Source organism: Bombina bombina, chromosome 4 (assembly GCF_027579735.1).
Source record: "Bombina bombina isolate aBomBom1 chromosome 4, aBomBom1.pri, whole genome shotgun sequence".
Classification (NCBI taxonomy): domain Eukaryota; kingdom Metazoa; phylum Chordata; class Amphibia; order Anura; family Bombinatoridae; genus Bombina; species Bombina bombina.
Genome location: NC_069502.1, coordinates 388,548,703 through 388,566,144, shown reverse-complemented (window position 1 = coordinate 388,566,144; position 17,442 = coordinate 388,548,703). Strand labels below are relative to the sequence as shown.

At 38.8% G+C, this 17,442-nt stretch overlaps 1 protein-coding gene across 2 annotated transcripts in view; it reads right to left on the bottom strand.

The window, feature by feature from the left end:
- The window catches only part of MFN1 (mitofusin 1), a 161,433-nt gene that overhangs the window by 67,939 nt on the left and 76,052 nt on the right, over positions 1 to 17,442 (bottom strand). For both annotated transcript variants that reach the window (XM_053710163.1, XM_053710162.1), the window contains exons 14-17: positions 13,489 to 13,718; positions 11,077 to 11,229; positions 10,002 to 10,198; positions 8,901 to 9,035 (exon numbers count right to left, since the gene is read on the bottom strand). In XM_053710163.1, coding sequence (XP_053566138.1) covers positions 8,901 to 9,035; positions 10,002 to 10,198; positions 11,077 to 11,229; positions 13,489 to 13,718 — 715 coding nt within the window. The remainder of the gene's footprint in view (positions 1 to 8,900; positions 9,036 to 10,001; positions 10,199 to 11,076; positions 11,230 to 13,488; positions 13,719 to 17,442) is intronic.

Below are 17,442 nucleotides of genomic sequence, written 5' to 3'. Positions count from 1 at the left end.
AAATGGCTTACCGGTCCCCATGAGGGGAAATGACAGCCTTCCAGCATTACACAGTCTTGTTAGAAATATGGCTAGTCATACCTTAAGCAGAAAAGTCTGCTAACTGTTTCCCCCAACTGAAGTTACTTCATCTCAACAGTCCTATGTGGAAACAGCAATCAATTTTAGTTACTGTCTGCTAAAATCATCTTCCTCTCACAAACAGAAATCTTCATCCTTTTCTGTTTCAGAGTAAATAGTACATACCAGCACTATTTTAAAATAACAAACACTTGATAGAAGAATAAAAAAACTACATTTAAACACCAAAAAACTCTTAACCATCTCCGTGGAGATGTTGCCTGTGCAACGGCAAAGAGAATGACTGGGGTGGGCGGAGCCTAGGAGGGACTATATGGCCAGCTTTGCTGGGACTCTTTGCCATTTCCTGTTGGGGAAGAGATATTCCCACAAGTAAGGATGACGCCGTGGACCGGACACACCAATGTTGGAGAAATATACATTTCTGACATTCAAAAACAAAACAAAAACAAATCAGTGACCAATATAGCCACCTTTCTTTGCAAGGACACTCAAAAGCCTGCCATCCATGGATTCTGTCAGTGTTTTGATCTGTTCACCATCAACATTGCGTGCAGCAGCAACCACAGCCTCTCAGACACTGTTCAGAGAGGTGTACTGTTTTCCCTCCTTGTAAATCTCACATTTGATGATGGACCACAGGTTCTCAATGGGGTTCAGATCAGGTGAACAAGGAGGCCATGTCATTAGATTTTCTTCTTTTATACCCTTTCTTGCCAGCCACGCTGTGGAGTACTTGGACGCGTGTGATGGAGCATTGTCCTGCATGAAAATCATGTTTTTCTTGAAGGATGCAGACTTCTTCCTGTACCACTGCTTGAAGAAGGTGTCTTCCAGAAACTGGCAGTAGGACTGGGAGTTGAGCTTGACTCCATCCTCAACCCGAAAAGGCCCCACAAGCTCATCTTTGATGATACCAGCCCAAACCAGTACTCCACCTCCACCTTGCTGGCGTCTGAGTCGGACTGGAGCTCTCTGCCCTTTACCAATCCAGCCACGGGCCCATCCATCTGGCCCATCAAGACTCACTCTCATTTCATCAGTCCATAAAACCTTAGAAAAATCAGTCTTGAGATATTTCTTGGCCCAGTCTTGACGTTTCAGCTTGTGTGTCTTGTTCAGTGGTGGTCGTCTTTCAGCCTTTCTTACCTTGGCCAGGTCTCTGAGTATTGCACACCTTGTGCTTTTGGGCACTCCAGTGATGTTGCAGCTCTGAAATATGGCCAAACTGGTGGCAAGTGGCATCTTGGCAGCTGCACGCTTCACTTTTCTCAGTTCATGGGCAGTTATTTTGCGCCTTGGTTTTTCCACACGCTTCTTGCGACCCTGTTGACTATTTTGAATGAAACGCTTGATTGTTCGATGATCACGCTTCAGAAGCTTTGCAATTTTAAGAGTGCTGCATCCCTCTGCAAGATATCTCACTATTTTTTACTTTTCTGAGCCTGTCAAGTCCTTCTTTTGACCCATTTTGCCAAAGGAAAGGAAGTTGCCTAATAATTATGCACACCTGATATAGGGTGTTGATGTCATTGGACCACACCCCTTCTCATTACAGAGATGCACATCACCTAATATGCTTAATTGGTAGTAGGCTTTCGTGCCTATACAGCTTGGAGTAAGACAACATGCATAAAGAGGATGATGTGGTCAAAATACTCATTTGCCTAATTATTCTGCACTCCCTGTATAACTGTGTTGGTTATGCAAAATTGGGGAATGGGTAATAAAAGCAATGATCTATCTTTTTAAAGAATAAAAATTCTGGGAGTAGACTGTCCCATTAAGTAACATTTATAAATAACAAAAATGATTATAATACTGCAAAGTATTACACAACCCATCCCTGCTACTTCATAATGCTACCTGGCTGGCAAAATGTTTTGTGGAGATCATTGAAGTAATTTTATACATGCATAGCAGATTTTTAACTGCAAATTGTGTCTAAACAAAATGATGGCTTTAACACGAATTTTGATTGCACACTTTACTATATACACAAAAACAAAATTTATGCTTACCTGATAAATGTATTTCTTGACATGGTGAGTCCACGGATCATCAATTACTGTTGGGAATATCACTCCTGGCCAGCAGGAGGAGGCAAAGAGAACCACAGCAAAGATGTTAAAGTGAAAGTAAATCCTAGCGTTTTATAAACGCTAGGATTTACTATTGAAACAAATAAAGGGCACTTTCATTCATGAAGTATAAGATACTTCATGTAGAAAGCTCCTTTATTTGATTCAACTGATCGCCGCTCTTAGCTCCTACAGCAGCGCATGGCTAAAAAAAATTTGGCTAAAAATTATTTTGGCTAAGAGGGGACGTTTTCACCTCTTAACCAATAGCCGTGCGGTAAATTCGGCTCCCATGGGCGCCAAGCCGGATTTCCCACACGGCTATTGGCTAATAGGTGAAAACGTCACCTCTTAGCCAAATTTTTTTTTTAGCCATGGGCTGCTGTAGGAGCTAAGAGCAGCGATTGATTGAATCAAATAAAGGAGCTTTCTACATGAAGTATCTTATACTTCATGAATGAAAGTTCCCTTTATTTGTTTCAATAGTAAATCCTAGCGTTTGTAAAACGCTAGGATTTACTTTCACTTTAAGTATCACTTTCCATCCCACAACCCCCAGTCATTCGACCGAAGGAAAAGAAGAGAAAGGAAATAACACAAGATGCAGAGGTGCCTGAGGTTTACAAAAAAAAAAAAAAAGGAAAAAAACCTGTCTGAAAAACAGGGAGGGCCGTGGACTCACTGTGTCAAGAAATAAATAAATTTATCAGGTAAGCATAAATTTTGTTTTCTTTCTAATGACATGGTGAGTCCACAGATCATCAATTACTGTTGGGAATCAATACCCAAGATAGAGGACACAGATGATAAGGGAGGGCAAGACAGGTAACCTAAACAGAAGGCACCACTGCTTGCAGAACCTTCTCCCAAAGGAAACCTCAGCAGAGGCAAAATAATTTAGAAAAAGCGTACAAGACGACCAAGCCGCAGATTTTACAATCTGTTTTACAGAGGCCACATTCTTGAAGGCCCAAGAAGAAGACACCACCCTAGTGGAATGAGCTGTAATTTCCCAGGAGGCTGCTGTCCAGCAGTCTCATATGCCAAACGAATAATACTTCTCAACCACAGAGAAAGGTAAGTGGCAGTAGCTTTCTGACCCTTACGTTTTCCAGAAAAACAAACAAACAATGCAGAAGACTGACGAAATTCCTTCGTAGCCTGAAGATAGAATTTAAGAGCCAGCAAAACAACTAAGTTATGCAACAGACACTCTTTATGAGAAAAAAAGATTAGGTCAGAGAGAAGGAACAACAATTTCCTGGTTAATAATCCTGTCCGAAAACAATCTTAGGAAGAAAACCAAATCTTAGTACGAAGAACTACTTTATCTGCATGAAAAATTAGATAGATAAAGAGACTCGCACTGCAAGGCTGAGAGGTCAGAAACCCCCCACGCAGAAGAAAGCAATAAGGAACAAAACCTTCAAAGAAAATAACCCAATATCTATGGAAATGCATAGGCTCAAACAGAGCCTGAAGCAAAACCTTAAGAATAAGGTTCAGTCTCCACGGTGGAGCAATTGATCAAATGATTTAAACACAGGCCTGATCCTGACCAGGGCCTGCCAAAAGGATTGTACATCTGGAATGTCCGCCAGACGCTTGTGTAGCAAAATGGATAGAACAGAGATTGGACCCTAGGGTACTGACAGATAATCCCTCCTCAAAGTCTACCTTAAGAAAAAATAAGATCCTTAGGATCCTGACCTTACTCCAGGAGTATCCATTAGACTCACACCATTAAAGATATTTACGCCATATCTTATGGTAAAATTTCCTAGCGACAGGCTTACGAGCCTGGACCATTGTCTCCATGACCGATTCGGAAACTCCACGCTTAGCTAAAATCAAGCGTTCATTCTCCAAACAGACCGCTTCAGAGAAACGAGATTTAGATGAAAGAAGGAAAAGGAACCCTGCCAAAGTGGAGAGATGACATTACCACTAAGTCTGCGTACCAGGTCCTGCGAGGTCACGCAGAGGTTAATAGAAACACTGCTGCTCTATCCTGTCGAATACGAGCAATGAGTTGTGGAAGTCGAACGAACTGAGAAAACAGGTATGCTAGACTGAATTTCTATCAGGACAGTCAGTGAATCACTTGACCATGAACCATACCTTAGAAACTTGGCGTTACGCCGAAATGCCCTCAGAAGCCAACTTCGGGCCCTTTGAGGGTTTACCTAGAAAACATCTCTGGAAGAGGACCCACTTCCCCGGATGAAAATACTGTCTGTTCAGACGCCAATTTTCCACTCCTGACAAATGGATGACAAACCGCAATTGAGAGCTTCCGTCCACTGAACATTCCAAATCACCTCCTACATGGTAAAGGAACCACTAGCTCCTCCCTGGTGGTTGAAATAAACCCTTGAGGTGATAATATCCGACTGGAATCAAGCTAAGGACGACTGAAGCCAAAAGTTCCAAGATGTAAGAGAGGAGAACAGACACTTCCGAATCCATAAACAAGACCCAAACAGCTTACTATCCCAGCAAACTGGCATTGTGGTCACAACACCCAGGAATATTTCCAGAAGCACGCGCCCTGAGATAGATACCCCTGAAATAATACTACGGGAGAGAGACTCTTAACTGATCTAGATCTATCCTTTGAGACAGATCTGAGAGTTCTCCATTTTATGGAAAATAACAAAGGAAATGATGTCCATGGAAACCAATAGACCGATTCCCTCCTAATAGCAAATCACTGAGAAGCGAAAGAAAATCAGCTGCAGCTAGATTCAAATTCCCAATCTACTGGTAGCAAAGAGGCTAAGTTGCCTACCGGACCCCTAGGATTTGCCGTGGGCTGGACAGCAGACTGCAGAGAGAAGAAAAAGTCTTCACCTATATAGAGAATCTATTAAGGATCAAGCCAACCGCCGTACCTGGGTTCCCAGGCAGTCTTGACACCTGAGGATAGAAAAAAAGGGACCCCTACTCCAATTCATCTCCCCTCATTGGGAAAGAGGATTGGACCTCTTAAAAGATAGTTAACTCAAAGTAGGGATGACCCTGAACTATATATTGTCCAGACAACACACCCTTGCAATATCCCAGACTAAGAGTCTGTCCAGGGTGACGAAAAACTCAGAAACTCGAGATTAAAGATCAGAATCTGAGTTACTTGAGGTAAAGCCTAGATCCTGTTCCCAAACTGGGATAGGAAATGTCACTCCCAGAGAGGAAGATCCTGAACATCCAGGTCAAGGAAAGCCTCTCATCAAACCTGGATTGCAGATACGCTAGAAAGGGAAATCTTTTCACCCTTACAGTCAGAGTCCGCACAAGGTCTCAACCTTAAGAGAATACGCTAGAAGCGTCGATTAGGAGGAAAAATAAGAATTGAACCTGCAACTGCAGAATTATAAAACCTAAACTGTACCACTAAACCACCGGTAGGTTACTCAGCTGCCAAGACTGCAGCCTCAATGCCTGGCGGCTAGTACAGCAAGTAAAAAAAGACAAGGTTTTGTTCAAAAAGAACAATTAAATCTCCATAAAACTTATCCATGATTTCTAAAAGGAACTCCATAGTCAAAGTTATCTAACCATAGTAGAAAAAAATCCCCTTCTACTTAGGACACCGTGCATTTAAAGTATTCAGAAACAGGACAATCCTTAAAAGGACTGGAGACAGGGAGAAAGGTATCCCTAGTTCTCCTGCTTCTATGAAAAAAACTTTCATAACACTTCTAGAAAACTGTCGTTAAGAAAGGATCATCATAAAAAGGATCAAATTTCCCAAACTTCCAAGTGTTGATCACGACGGTGGTAACAATGACGTCCAAGTAGCCAAAAAACACCCCTTGTATTGTTAGGGGAGGTCTTTGGCTACTTGGATGTCATCAAGACTTGGAAGTTTGGGAAATTTGATCCTTTTTATGATGATCCGTTCTTAACGACAGTTTTCTAGAAGTGCTATGAAAGTTTTTTTCATAGAAACAGGAGAATCCTTAAAAGGACTGGAGACAGGGAGAAAGGTATCCCTAGTTCTCCTGCTTCTATGAAAAAAACTTTCATAGCACTTCTAGAAAACTGTCGTTAAGAAAGGATCATCATAAAAAGGATCAAATTTCCCAAACTTCCAAGTGTTGATCACGACGGTGGTAACAATGACGTCCAAGTAGCCAAAGACCTCCCCTAACAATACAAGGGGTGTTCAGGCATACATCTGAAGGAGATCACTTCAACATCAGATGAAGGAATTATACTGCCCAAATCTGAGCTTTCACCCTCAAACTACAGGCGAATCCTCCTCACCAGACGTAGGAGCAAGAGCCTCCTGTGTAGAGGAATTTGGAACAGAAACCTACTACTATCTGAATTTTCAAATGTCCTCTTGCGTTATCCCTGTAGACAAGGAAAAGCAGAGAAAGCAGCAGATACCGTAAAGGATACCTGAGATTGCAAAATCTGCAGGCAAATACACTCCTCCAGGAGATTGAGAGGAATTGCAGGGCACTGTATGCGATGCCATAAAGGCTTGGGACGAGAAGGAAAGAGCTGTGGCATTGCCGAACCAGCCTAATCCAGAGAGACAGAGGCTCAGAAAAAATCAAAAGGAACTTCCCTTTAAATTTTCAATTATAATGCAGGGTAGCGTAGACGTATGTCCGTAGGAGCAGACTTCAAGCTCTGTAAACAAACAAATAAGCACAAAAAGAAAAATATTTCAAAACATGTTGTGCTGGCATTTAAACGTATATAAAAAATATAAACTAAGAGCAACCTATTTCTAAACAATATAAGGAACTGCTCGAAGTATATATTAAGGACTTTCCATAATAGTTACCTACTGACAGTTCAAGGATGCTTAATAAAAAGACTGCCCATACATATACTGAGGACTTTATATACAAATATACTGTCACTTTAAGGGCTCTGTCACAGATATACAGACACTTTAAGGGCTCTTAGGAAGTGATAAAGATTATGAAAACAATGGTTTTATATACAGGGAGGATAACTGAGCATACTGTCACTTTAGCACAATAACTGATTAAGAAAATGAACAATCCGTTCCCAGGAGTCCCTTCTCATAAACAGAGCTCTGCAATAAGTACTGAACTATCAGTACAAATGCAAACTAACCCCTTTGACTACCGATGACTGCAGCCACCGGGACAAAAGTCATCACCGCTCCGACTCGAAGGAAGGAGGCGGGGCCACATGACCAAAATCAAAGTGAAGGAAAATGGCGCAGCCGCTTCGTTCCTAGTAAAGAAGGAAGTCGGGAACAACATGGCGCCTGATACTTCTGGCAACCGGTACTGCCCAAATCTGAAACTGTTTTCACGTTTTATATTGAAAACGGAGCACTAGACTCTCTTTGTAAGCGCTCTCTTACAAAGAGACTACATCGTTGAGCCATAGTCAACACCGCCCCATCCAGGAAAGGAAGAGACAGGAGGGAGAGGCAAATCGGTCTGAGGAAAATTCAATTGTAACAGTGCTTAATAAAGCGTGCGCTGCCAGCCGATTCTTTCCCTGTTAGATAAATCATCTACATCTCAATAAAATGAGCCCCACACATTAGTTATCAAAAAATGGAAAAAATAAAGCACAATCCTTATATATAAATTGCATATGAAATAAGAGGATTATTAACCCCTAAAGAGCCTCAGATATGCAAGTCATAAAATTAGGGATATACAGAAGTATTAAACCCTAGTCTCTCTATCGGTCACATAAAGTGCCTGCATCCTGCCTATAAAATCCTTTCCCAAGGATACTTTTTAACATGTCCCAAGTAGTACTGCAGTCTGAACTCCAAAGTGCAAGTCCCCTTACATAGAAGACAAACAGTACTCACCTGTATCTCGCCGTCCGGCAGGACAGTCTACACAGTTTGAGAGGAAGCCACTCATCACATGGACCTGCAGAAAATAGAAATGATCAGAGTAAAGCTACTCTGGCCTTCTGTATAAGCAATTATGTTAGAAAAACGCAGTAAGGCACACCTCACAAGTTCCTAACTGCTTTAAAGCCACCACTGCCCTACTGAAGAGAAATAACTAATACTATGGTAGCAGCACAGCTTCAGCACTATGATATTCCAAGTAGGTAGAATCAGAACTAACATCTAGTAGGAAAAGTTATATGGAAAGGTAAGAAGTTCTATCATGCTTCTGGGAGGGACTTCTGTAGACTTAAGACTATATACCAGTCCTAGCATGGTTCTATGAGAACACGAGAGAAAGAGGAATTTAACTAATTTTTCTAAGCATAATAGTCAACAGTCTACCAGATAAACCTTTTAAAGGGACATTAAACACTAAATAAATGCTTTTAAAGAAAACAGTCTGAGAATAACATGTAGATGTATTTTTTAAAGTTTCATCAGCTGTTTAAATATTGACAAGATAAGTGTAAAGTTTAAGTGTCTCTAAAATATTAGGAGCTTCCATGTTGTAAATTAGGTTACCTTCTCTGCTGTGGCCAATTAGGGACAGTTATAAATAGGTCACTTGAGTGTGCAGCCAATGGCTGTATGGAATATAACAGAGCTCAGCACTTCCATTTCTAAAAGGAACTGAAAAGCTACAAGTTAAGAATGGAATTACAGGAAAAGGAGACAAAAAAAATAATAAAAGTATATTGCACAGGTTTTTTTATTATATTTATGATTTATCATTTTATAATACCATCTCAAAGTGTTTAATGTCCCTTTAAGCATTGGTTAGACCAAAGATTTTGAAAAACCTGACTTACTCTCTACAGTTATCTTACCTTAATACTTTTGCTGTGCTTTGGATTTTCTCCAATTGATCCATTTCTTCTTTAAGTTTGTTGACGGCTTCCATAAGATCCCGTTGAGTGACATCAGCTTGTTGACACAGGCGATTAAACGTGTTGTCTAGTTCTCTAGGGATAAAAGTCGAATATATTAAATAAACATAATGCTTAAGATAAGCACAAATTCCCTCAATTATTTTTTTTGGAGATTTTATTTTCCTTTAATTCTAAACAAAATATCATTGTCAAATAGAAAAAAAACAAAGCAAAATGTATGCTTACTGTATACATTTTAATTTCTTTTATAATGGTGAGAGTCCACTCCAGTCCACTAAAAGCAGGAAAGACAAAGCAGGGCAAATTAAGAAGTGCAAAACAAGTACTGCTGCTAACTGTAAAGAAAGTGTGGGGCTCATGAACTCTCACCATCATGAAAGCAATTTGTTTTCTTTCATAAAATAGTGAGAGGCCAGAAAAGACATCACTGCTTGGGTATAGGATCCCACATGTGAAGTACATGAGACCACCAGAACTTTCCTGCCAAAAGCAGCCTCTAAAAGAGGTTCAGAGAGTAAGCAATTTTAAGAGACATTTCAATCTACTTCTGTTAATTCACTTAAATTAGTTATCCAGATATCCTATGTTGAAAAAGAAACCTAGGTAGGCTTAAAAGCAGCGACACAGTACTGAGAGCTAGCTGATAATTGGTGGCAACACATATCCCCACTTGCCACTCAGTAGTTATATGCAAGCAATAGTACAACAATAAAAAGCTCTAACACATAACATCGTTTTCTTTATACACTTTTATGTCCCTTTAATCTGACTGTTTTACCTCACAATACAATAAATATATATATATATAGAAACACAATAGAAAATGACTCTATAAATGGTGGTCAACCCAAGGTAGCCTGAGGTGAATCTGTCTATCATACTTGGTATGAGTAAACCAGATGAGGAAATGTCTGTTTGTTGCACCAAACTGGGGTTCCCTGTATTGCTGGTTACCTACAGTTGTATGTATTTACCTATGGTTATACGGATTATTCTGCATGCTACACATTATGTACAGTTTCTTATCACAAGACTTACTTCTGAACCTGATGACTGCAGTTTGCACTAGTAATGCTGACAATCATCTCAAGTTTTTGAGAAGCATAGTTAACAAACTGCTTTTTGAAAGCTCTTTCCTTTGCTCTGTTTGTCCATGTCAGCCTCTCATAAAAGTATAAGCCACTGTAAGTCAATAAGGATAAAGCAATCAGCCTCCAACCAACAGTTCGCCAAACCTAGAAAAAAAATGTGTGTTTTATGAAAGGGAATAATCACTATTGTCTGTTTAAATCTTTCCTGCTAGAACTGAACAAATAACGGGTTAACACTTTAATGTCAAATACACAAAACAGTGATGAAACCTTTGAAATTACCCCATATATACAATAACAAATACATGAACAAAGCAGGGATAACGTCTTCTAGCCAGACTACCAACACAATAAAAGTTACATGAGCAGCTTGATGTCATAGCACTGTGCCACAAGAAGAAGAGGGCAAACTACATTGTAATGTGGTGCAGCTACCACTAGGTAGGTTAATCACAGACGGTAGGACATAGCTCAGAGGCAGTACTGTAGCTCACTTATTATAAACTGGATACTTCTGGGTTTCGCTGCTTCTACTAGCCCCACAATAATGCTCTTGATAACACATTTCCTATGCTAATAAAGTCTAACAGTAGTCAACCCCAAAGCCATGCATTAGTTAATTATAATATTATATATCTTAGAACGGGTATTTATACAAATGACGACTAATTTATTGTAGTGATGATTCATGGATCAAATTCCTTTCCTCACATACAAGTAAATAGTGCAGAGGACTTGCATGAGAGAAGCTGTTGGATGCCTCAATGTGCTTTACAGAGGCATCAATTACACTTATTATTCTGTAATGGTTACCTTGGTTACTGGCGGGAAGGGTTTTACAATATATACTTGCTTTGGACACAATTTTTTGGTTGATCTGAGGAAGGGAAAATATTGCTACAATAATTTTGCCTTTCTAATATTTATGTATGTAGATAGATTATACACATTTTCTACACACTTCAGATCTTTAGGAATGTATCCTGTAAAACCCAGCCATAACTAACACACACTTTGCTTACCACTCCTCCAACTATAATGACACCCATGGAACTCCTTGATGTTAGCGATGCTAATCCAGACATCAATGAAACCATAAGCTCATCTTGAGATAAAGGTTCAGGAGACAAAGCTGGGTTTCCTGCTATGGAAGGGGTAGTTACAGATCGTGGAATCTAAGAGAGACAAGACAGTTTAAATATAGCCTGGTGTTAACCTAGGTGTTCAGTTTATTATTACTAATAATAATAACAACAATTATAAATTATAACAATATTATTATTAACAATGTTTTATGAAGCTAAATGTGTTACCAGGTATATAACACAAGTTTTTATTTAACCCCTTAACGACCAACAACGTATGCAGTACGTCCTGCAAAAAAATGCAGTTAATGACCAAGGACGTACCCCGTACGTCGTTGGTCTTTGAAAGCAGTGGAAGGGATCCTGATCACTTCCAACTGCTTTCATGTTATAGCAGTGATGCCTCGATATCGAGGCATCCTGCTATAACATTTTTTAGCCGTCCGATAAAGAGAGAGCCACCCTGTGGCCCTCTCTGCATCGGCCATCAATAGCCGTGTTCTTTGGTGGGTGGGAGCTGATCCAGGGAGGCGGGTGGGCGGCCATCGGTGGGGAAGGGGGGCGGGAGCGGGTGCGCGCGTGGGCGGGTGGGAACCCTACACTATGGAACACTGTAAGGTGGTACTCGGTGGGAGAGAGGGTGGGTACATTACAAATTTTAACGATCTGGGAGGGTGGGAGGTTGGGGGTTGAGGGGGGCAGCTACACTACAGAAAATACTATTTTTAAAATAATAAAATGTTATAAAAAACATATTTGATTTCAAACTGGGTACTGGCAGTACCCAATATGGCGCATAATAAGGCCGAGAGGGGGGTTAGAGAGCTGTTTGGGGGGGGGGGATCCTACAGAGCAGAATTATAATATTTTTTTTTAAAAAATCCCCAAAAAACTCTTATTTTAGTACTGGCAGACTTACTGCCAGTACTTAAGATGGCGGGGACAATTGTGGGGTGGGGGAGGGAAGAGAGCTGTTTGGGAGGGATCAGGGGGTGTGATGTGTCATGTGGGAGGTTTATACAGCTAAAATTAACCCTGCAAGCTCCCTAATTAACCCCTTCAATGCTGGGCATTATACACGTGTGGTGCGCAACGGCATTTAGCTGCCTTCTAATTACCAAAAAGCAAAGCCAAAGCCATATATGTCTGCTATTTCTGAACAAAGGGGATCCCAGAGAAGCTTTTACAACCATTTATGCCATGATTGCACAAGCTGTTTGTAAATAATTTCAGTGAGAAACCTAAAATTGTGAAAAATTTAACGCTTTATTTTTATTTGTTAGCATTTGGCGGTGAAATGGTGGCATGAAATATACCAAAATGGGCCTATATCAATACTTTGGGTTGTCTACTACATTATACTAAAGCTAAAATTAACCCTAAAAGCTCCCTACAAGCTTCCTAATTAACCCCTTCAATGCTGGGCATAATACATGTGTGGTGCGCAGTGGCATTTTGCGGCCTTCTAAATACCAAAAAGCAATGCCAAAGCCATATATGTCTGCAATTTCTGAACAAAGGGGATCCCAGAGAAGCATTTACAACCATGTATGCCATAATTGCACAAGTTGTTTGTAAATAATTTCAGTGAGAAACCTAAAGTTTGTGAAACAATTTGTGAAAAAGTGAACATTTTTTTTTATTTGATCGCATTTGGTAGTGAAATGGTGGCATGAAATATACCAAAATGGGCCTAGATCAATACTTTGGGATGTCTTCTAAAAAAAATATATACATGTCAAGGGATATTCAGGGATTCCTGAAAGATATCAGTGTCCCAATGTAACTAGCGCTAATTTTGAAAAAAAGTGGTTTGGAAATAGCAAAGTGCTACTTGTATTTATTTCCCTATTACTTGCAAAAAAAGCAAAGAAGATGTAAACATTGGGTATTTCTAAACTCAGGACAAAATTTTGAAACTATTTAGCATGGGTGTTTTTTGGTGGTTGTAGATGTGTAACAGATTTTGGGGGTCAAAGTTAGAAAAAGTGTGTTTTTTTCCCATTTTTTCCTCATATTTTATAATTTTTTTTATAGTAAATTATAAGATATGATGAAAATAATGGTATCTTTAGAAAGTCCATTTAATGGCGAGAAAAACGGTATATAATATGTGTGGGTACAGTAAATGAGTAAGAGGAAAATTACAGCTAAACACAAACACCTCAAAAATGTAAAAATAGCCTTGGTCCCAAACAGACAGAAAATGGAAAAGTGCTGTGGTCCTTAAGGGGTTAAATTAACTGTCAGGGTTTGACTGTGAGAGCAAGAAAGCATGGAAACAGTTTTTCCTTCTTTTGAGGATGTTTATGTAAGGATATCATTTTGAGGAGAAAGCAAGAGCCATACCTGAATTGTTGGTTCTGTTAAACCTAGCAAAATCTTATGAGCAGTTTTAGGCCCTAGGTATCGATTAACAAGCGATGTCCAGCCCAAGGAGAAGCGGAACTCAATATCTTCTTGGAAATCAGAGCATAGCTTATCACAGTTTAAGTTATAGCTGAGATCAAATTTCTTGCATGGCAACGACATGCAGATTTGGTTTTGAACACATGGGGGCAGCAAAGGCTTCATATTTTCTAATAATGCAAGAAAAATGTTCACATTTAAAATTGTTAAAATGTACATTATTAAATGATCACAGATTTTAACATATGTACCCATTCAAGTGTCACTTTTAAAGTACATATTTTTAATGTTTAAAGCATCATTTGAGAGCCTTTATTATACTTTACATTATCAATACTGAATATAATAAGAGATAACACTTAAAGGGACATTAAACACTAAATAAATGCTTGATAGAATGATGCATTCAAAGAAAAGATTAGTCTGAGAATAACATGTAGAATGTTTTTTTAAAAAAAAGTTTCATTAGCTTTTAAATATTGAGAAAATAAGTGTAACGTTTTAGTGTCTAGAAAAAAAGGAAGCTGCCATGTTGTAACTTAGGTCACCTTCTCTGCTGTGGCCAATTAGGGACAGTTATAAAATAGGTCACTTGAGTATGCGGCCAATGGCTGCATGGAATATAACTGTGTTCTGCACTTCCATTACTTACAGGAACTGAAAAACTCAGTTTCAGAATGGAATTACATGAAAAGGGGACAAAATAAATTTATATTTCAAAGTTTTTTTTATATATATGGTTTATCATTTTATATTACAATCTCAAAGTGTTTATGGTCCCTTTAAAACTTCTGCAGCTTGTCAAACTTAATGTCACACTGTTGATCAGTGACTACAAATAAGAGTTTTTATTTACCAATAAATTTCTTCTAACTTGAAGTAGTTACACAGCATTAAGACGGCAGTGTGGTATACAGCCTTTTTTGTTTTTGAGATAGAAACCCTCCCAGAAGTCTTAGGACCTCCCCCTCTTACATAGTTTGCAGATACTAGTGGGGTTCTGTACAAAAACCTGATCAAATGAGGGAAAGGGTGAGCTAAATTACACTTGAATTTCAAGCAGAACAGTAGTTACAATTGCACTACAAAATGCTAATTGTGAACGTAAGCTTAATAGAAGGAGGCGCTGCTGGTCAGGGTGATGCAAGGCTCCCCCTAAAACACTTTGAAGAAGGACAGACAATAGTGCAGACTGTAATACCCAATGTGAATACTAAAGGAAAATACTAACAAATACTCAAAAAGAGAAATCTTCCTAAATACCAAGAGGACTGAAAAGTGAATCCACTCTGCCATCCAAAAAAAGGGCTCAATAGCCTTCAAAAAATAATATATCAGAATAACTCTTTTCCTGGCATCTTTTTGTCAAATCTTAATAATAATCTACATGTCTACCCACATCAAGATTGTGAAGAGTCTAAAAAACTCTAAAGAGAACTAAAGAATAATTTAATACCTCCTTATTGTGAGGTGAAATTAAATAAAAAAACAGCCCTTAAAAACACATCACACCATTGGCATAATACACCAACAAATCAGTTAATTACCTTAAAGACAAGATGATAAATAGGTTACAAAACCCAAGTAGGAATTACTGGCAATAAATTACATGATATTAAATAGGGAAACTGAAAATCAAGATCAAGAGTCATTTTCCCCTAAAGGAAAAGTAAAAATGTGGAAACTGGGTCCCTTTAAACCTTAACATCACAGAAACCAGGATTGGTTTATCAAAATCAGTTTGAATAAATACTGGATATGAGAGACTGAGCTAAGGTACCCTGACAAGGGACTTAAAACTGCAGCAGCATTCAATAAAAAAAAACATATTCTTGTTCACTGTTAAAGGAACAGTCTAGGCCAAAATAAACTTTCATGATTCAGATAGAGCATGTCATTTTAAACAATTTTCCAATTTACTTTTATCACCAATTTTGCTTTGTTCTCTTGGTATTCTTAGTTGAAAGCTTAACCTAGGAGGTTCATATGCTAATTTCTTAGACCTTGAAGCCCACCTCTTTCAGATTGCATTTTAACAGTTTTTCACCACTAGAGGGTGTAAGTTCACGTATTCACTGTGCTCGTGCACGTGAAGTTATCTGGGAGCAGGCACTAATTGGCTAGACTGCAAGTCTGTCAAAAGAACTGAAAAAAGGGGCAGTTTGCAGAGGCTTAGATACAAGATAATCACAGAGGTTAAAAGTATATTATTATAACTGTGTTGGTTATGCAAAACTGGGAAATGGGTGATAAAGGGATTATCTATTTTTTAAAACAATAAAAATTCTGGTGTAGACTGTCCCTTTAAAGACAGAGGAGAGAACCAAGTGTTAGCACAATATGAACAAAACCATTTAACACATTACCTTTTCCCAAATCAAAGGGACCCATGCCAACCAATCACAACCCCGTATATGTATATGATTTATGATCACACATTGTGGTTCACTACCTACATAGACAGTAGAACAAAACAGTGGGGTAGCTCTCACCTCTCGTATTTCTTTAACATGGTTTAGCACTGATGTGGCTCAGTTAATTATATTTTCAACCGACCCAAATATCTAAATAATTTTTTTGTTTTCTGTGTGTGTATGTATGTGTGTGTGTGTATATATATATATATATATATATATATATATATATATATATATATATATATATATATATATATATATAAACAAAATTAGGCAAGTGCACTCTCACAAACAGTTCTCCAAATGCCAGGGTGCTAGAGTAAGGTATGGTATATGAAATAAGAAAACAGCACTCTGGTCTTAACAGCAAATAATCAATTTATTCGGTGTATATATATATATATATATATATATACACACACACACACATATATATATATATATATATATATATATATATATATATATATATATATATACACATATACACACACACACAGAAAAAAAAGAAATTATTATTATTTTAGATATTTGGGTCGGTTGAAAAAATAAATAATTTGCTCCACCCCTTTGGGCAATGTGGAACAAGCATATTTCTTAAAGGTATTACACGTTTGTTTAATGCCTCCTTAACATTTTTTAGTGCTTAGTTACAAACGATGTTCCCTCTATTTGTTGTTTTCTGGTACTGTTTAGTTTTTTAGTGCTTTGAGACCAGCTCTAGGTTTACATGATTTTTAAATACTTATTCATTCCCTCATTTTGTCACGCATTGATTATTGCAATCTACTTCTAAATGACCTTACAAAACACCATCTCTCCTCCCTTCAATCTATTATGAATGCTTCTGCTAGACTCATCCACCTAAGTCGTCGATTTACATCAGCTGCTCCACTCTGCCAGTCTCTACACTGGCTCCCCATACACTCCAGAATACAATTTAAAGTATTAACCCTAACTTACAAATCAATGAACAGTTTAACTCCCAACTATATTTCCCCTCTCATTGTGAAATATTCCCCATCCCGTCCTCTTCTATCAACCTCTGACCTACGTCTCTCCACTCCTGTTATCTCTATGTCCCACTCCCGTCTCCAAGACTTTGCACGTGCTGCTCCTGTCCTCTGGAACACTCTACACCGCTCCATAAGACTGTCTCCAATCTTGTATAGCTTCACACTCTCCTTGAAAATCAACCTATTCAGAGAGGCTTACCATCTCTCCTCTATCTCTCATCCTAACCAAACTAATACATGAACTGCCTGACTCACTGTTGCAACTACAACCGATGTGACAAGCTACCCCAACCTTTTGTCTCTGCACCCTAAACCTGTAGACTGTGAGCTCTCCGGAGCAGGGCCCTCTTCCCCCTGTACTAGATTTGTTTAGTTTTGTTATGTTTTGTATTTTATCACAAATCCTTGTCATTGTATACCCCTATCACTGTACCCAGCGCTACAGAATTTGGCGGCACTAT